We start from the raw sequence: 4,180 nt of genomic DNA, 5'->3' as shown, positions 1-4,180 counted from the left end.
CTCAATACGTTGTTTGGTTTTCTTCAATTTTATTTATATATTTATAATATTTGTATATTTATAATAAATAATTTAAGTTTGTCTAATATCTCAGTCACTGCTTTCTATATCGATTATATAATAGCAACAAGAAAATAACTTCAAAAAAGTATTTATTATTAAAAAGTTTACTATGATAAAATATATTTCAGACTTCATTCTCTTTCTTTCTATTTAGATCGTGCATATCCGTGCAATATCTTTTCCACTACTTCAAAGAACGATGTATACAAATTAACTAAAAATCCGGCACTCCTCTTGTAATCCGATATTGTTATTCATTAGGTAATCATTGGGTAATGATATTGTTTAAGAGCTTGTTTATTAGATATTAACTACCTGTAAAACGTTTTATTACTTGTTGAAAGAAGTATTTTTAGTTATAAACCAGTCAAATTAAAACAATACATTACCAAACATTAAAACCTGCTGGAAAAAATATTTTGATCCGCCTTAGTGTTATCAAAGGTGTTATTTTAATCCAAGGTTAAATTTATTATTTAATAAATTGTAGTAGAATCATAAATTTCTAACTCGATTATTCATAGTCTTTATAAAGAAAAGAAACAATAGGTTTTTAAAAAAACTAGGCTTTATAATATTTAAACTTATATTTATATTACATGTTTTTGATAAAACTTTTTAAAATAATTTATTATAGTTTATATTTTTGCCGAATAATCGATTAAACTTCTGAATAATTTGGAAATAGATATATTCGGATAAGTCGAAAATCGAAAGTAATTCGATTCTTTCGAAAGAGCTTTATGGATGGTTGATCTAACCTTACAAAATGTAAAATCAAAATTTGGAATATTTCTTAAGACAGTAGGCTATGACGAAATACGACTAAAATACTCAAGCAAACACACTATTGTCAACGTAATATCTACGTATAACTGTGGTATAAGGTCAAATAAGATAAAAAAAATCTTCCAATAAACCGAAGTATTAACAAATTACTATCTCAATAAGGTTATATAAAGGACACTGTTGTACATAATATCAAAAATATTTATTCACTGTATGATCTGACGCCACAGTGATCATAAACTTGTGCCGGGAATATCAGGTGTCATCTCCTCAGCTTTTAATCTATTGACTTTAGTGTTTGTTTTTTTAAAGTTCCATCACCATGGCCTATCCTGAAGGTTCTGCAATTTTGAGGACCTTTAAATATAGATCTCCATTAAGTACAAGATATGCCAGTGACGAGATGCAATACAATTTCAGTGATCACAATAAATTTACAATGTGGAGAAAATTATGGGTGAACTTAGCAAAAGCGGAACAAGAACAAGGTTTACAAATTACAGATGAGCAAATCAGAGAAATGGAACAGAATGTTAGTGATATCAATTTTGAAGAGGCGGAAGCAGAAGAAAAATTAACCAGACATGATGTGATGGCCCATGTTCATGTATTTGCAAAGCAGTGCCCATTAGCAGCTCCTATTATCCACTTAGGAGCGACATCTTGTTTTGTTGGAGACAATACTGACCTAATAATCATCAGAGATGGTCTAAATATATTGATTCCAAAGCTAGCCAATGTAATAAACAATCTTGCTCGTTTTGCCAATACTTATAAAGATTTGCCTACCTTAGGTTATACACATCTCCAACCTGCCCAGTTAACTACAGTTGGTAAAAGGGCTACACTTTGGCTTTATGATTTTCTTATGGATGAAGTAGCCATGGATAGAGCAATAAATGATCTACGTTTTAGAGGTGTTAAAGGCACTACAGGTACACAAGCTTCCTTCATGCAACTATTTAAAAATGATAGTGAAAAAGTTAGAGCCTTAGACAGAAGAGTTGCTGCATTATGTGGATTTGAAAGAACGTACCCTGTTACTGGTCAAACTTATTCAAGAAAAGTTGATGTAGAACTGGTATCCATGCTGGCATCACTTGGTACTTCAATTCACAAGATGTGTAGTGATCTTAGATTGTTAGCCAATTTCAAGGAAATTGAAGAACCATTTGAATCTAGTCAAATTGGAAGCTCAGCCATGCCTTACAAAAGAAATCCTATGAGATCCGAGAGGTGTTGTGCATTAGCTAGACATTTAATAACCTTGTTTTCCAATGCTGCTAATACTCATGCTGGTCAATGGTTAGAAAGAACTTTGGATGATTCAGCTAACAAAAGGCTAACTCTTTCTGAAGCATTTTTGACAGCAGATGCAGCTTTGATGGTTTTAATGAATATTACCCAAGGACTTGTTGTTTACCCCAAAGTAATAGAAAAAAGAATAAACCAAGAACTTCCATTTATGTCAGCCGAAAACATAATTATGGCAATGGTAAAGAAAGGTGGAGATAGGCAGATTTGTCATGAAAAAATTAGGGTCCTTTCACATGAAGCAGGAGCACAGGTCAAGCAGTTTGGAAAAGATAATGATTTTCTTGACAGGGTAAGAGCAGACACATACTTTAAACCAATAGTAGCTGAACTAGAATCTCTGCTTGACCCTTCAACCTATATTGGTAGAGCATCAGAACAGGTCACTGAGTTTTTAAATGATGAAGTAAATCCTATTTTGTCAAAACATTTAAAATATATTTATGAAGCTACTCCTGTTAATCTAAATCTTTGAATATTGTTTTTACATGTATTTTTCTTTTCCAGTGTATCTTTTAAAGAGTTTTTGTATATTTTTGTAAGAAAAGTTAAATATTTAAGGAATTTGCATTTGTTCACTAAATAGGGTTTTGTTTGTACTTTTCTTTTGCAAGTGATCAAAGCGTTTTTGTATATTATTGTCTCAAAATATGTATTTAAGACGTTTGAATTTACTTTGATCACTTAATTATCATTTTTGTACTTTTCTTTTGCAACATAATATATATCTTGTACAAATCTGTTTGTATATTTTTGTTTGAAAATACAATAACTTATGAAACTGTGTTAATTATCTTTCAATCTCTACCCTCAATGAAATTTACATTTTGGAGTGTTCTGTCGATATAGAAACACATACTCCTATTATAGATGTTTGGTGGATATGCCTATTTTACATTTAACCATTCGCATTAATATTAAGGTCTTGGGTGTCAGAAAATTAAGGTAAGAGAATTTGTTATTACTAATCAAAGTCTGCCTGCTTAGTTACATTGCTTAACAATTTTTTATCCGAGGATATCCTCTTCTTCAAGTACTGTTCCCATTTTTACTTTTTATTATAGGTAGGTTAATGCTTTTCTTTTTACCATTTTCTTGAGTTATAATCCTAGATTTGCAATAATAGGGTTATGGTCTGAACCAATATCCGTAATTTATGCTTAATGTGCCATTCCAGTAATGTTTTTGGACTAGAATATTGTCTATTTGGCTCCTCAATATATAGTTAGGTGAGTCTTGGGGAGATTTCCATTTGTAAAGATGTTTGGCAGTTTGAATTATGTATTTATTATTGCTAATTTTTCTTCCTGGCAGAATTGTATTACCATATCCTCCTGTTGTTTTTTATCAGATTGCCAACTTTGGTGTTAAAATGACTTATGATAATTGTGGTTTCAGTTTTATTCAGCTATATATATATATATATATATATATATATATATATATATATATATATATATATATATACATATACATATACATATAGTGTGTCTATGTATGGGAAATTTTTTGTTGTTCTTTTTGCGAAAAAAGTTATTCTTTATAAAAAGCTCTGCATGGTCTAAGATGCAACCATCAGATATAAAATTTTATCAATCTTATCGAGGTATGTCAAAAAAGTATGAATTTCGCTAAAGAGTAAAGTACCTTTATATTTCACAATATCGAAAATTATTATGCAAGTTTTTTTTTTATTTACAAAAAACCCGCTTTAACCTAATACGGTTATTAGCGGAACGGTAACAATTAATTACGCTTTACTTATTCAATTACATTTTTTTAAAATCAGAAGTAGTGTATCAATATTGTTATTTGAGTTTAAAATGTCTTTTAGATTGTTTGGTAGATGGTATTTAATTCTATGGATATTAAACTTTTTGCAATTTTCCACTAGCACATGTTTTACTGTAAGGGGTGAACCACACTGATCACAAATTGGGTGTTCTTCTTTTTTAAACACATGTTCATGGGAAAACTGGGTATGTCCAAGTCGTAAACGGGAAATGATCATTTG

The 4,180-nt window shown here is 30.2% G+C and overlaps 1 protein-coding gene across 1 annotated transcript; it reads left to right on the top strand.

Annotated features, from left to right (window-relative positions):
• Positions 1-819: 819 nt before the first annotated feature.
• Positions 820-2,952, top strand: Adsl (adenylosuccinate lyase). The gene has a single exon (XM_072545990.1). It carries the CDS (start codon positions 1,175-1,177, stop codon positions 2,639-2,641), a length of 1,467 nt encoding a protein of 488 aa, XP_072402091.1. The 5' UTR covers positions 820-1,174; the 3' UTR covers positions 2,642-2,952.
• The last annotated feature ends 1,228 nt before the right edge of the window (positions 2,953-4,180 follow it).

The sequence above is a fragment of the Diabrotica undecimpunctata genome, chromosome 10 (assembly GCF_040954645.1).
Source record: "Diabrotica undecimpunctata isolate CICGRU chromosome 10, icDiaUnde3, whole genome shotgun sequence".
NCBI lineage: Eukaryota > Metazoa > Arthropoda > Insecta > Coleoptera > Chrysomelidae > Diabrotica > Diabrotica undecimpunctata.
This window is presented reverse-complemented; position numbering and strand designations above follow the sequence as displayed.

Bases quoted from the DNA above. Each gene is read 5' to 3' on its own strand.
- Adsl (XM_072545990.1), top strand. From the start codon at position 1,175: ATGGCCTATCCTGAAGGTTCTGCAATTTTGAGGACCTTTAAATATAGA.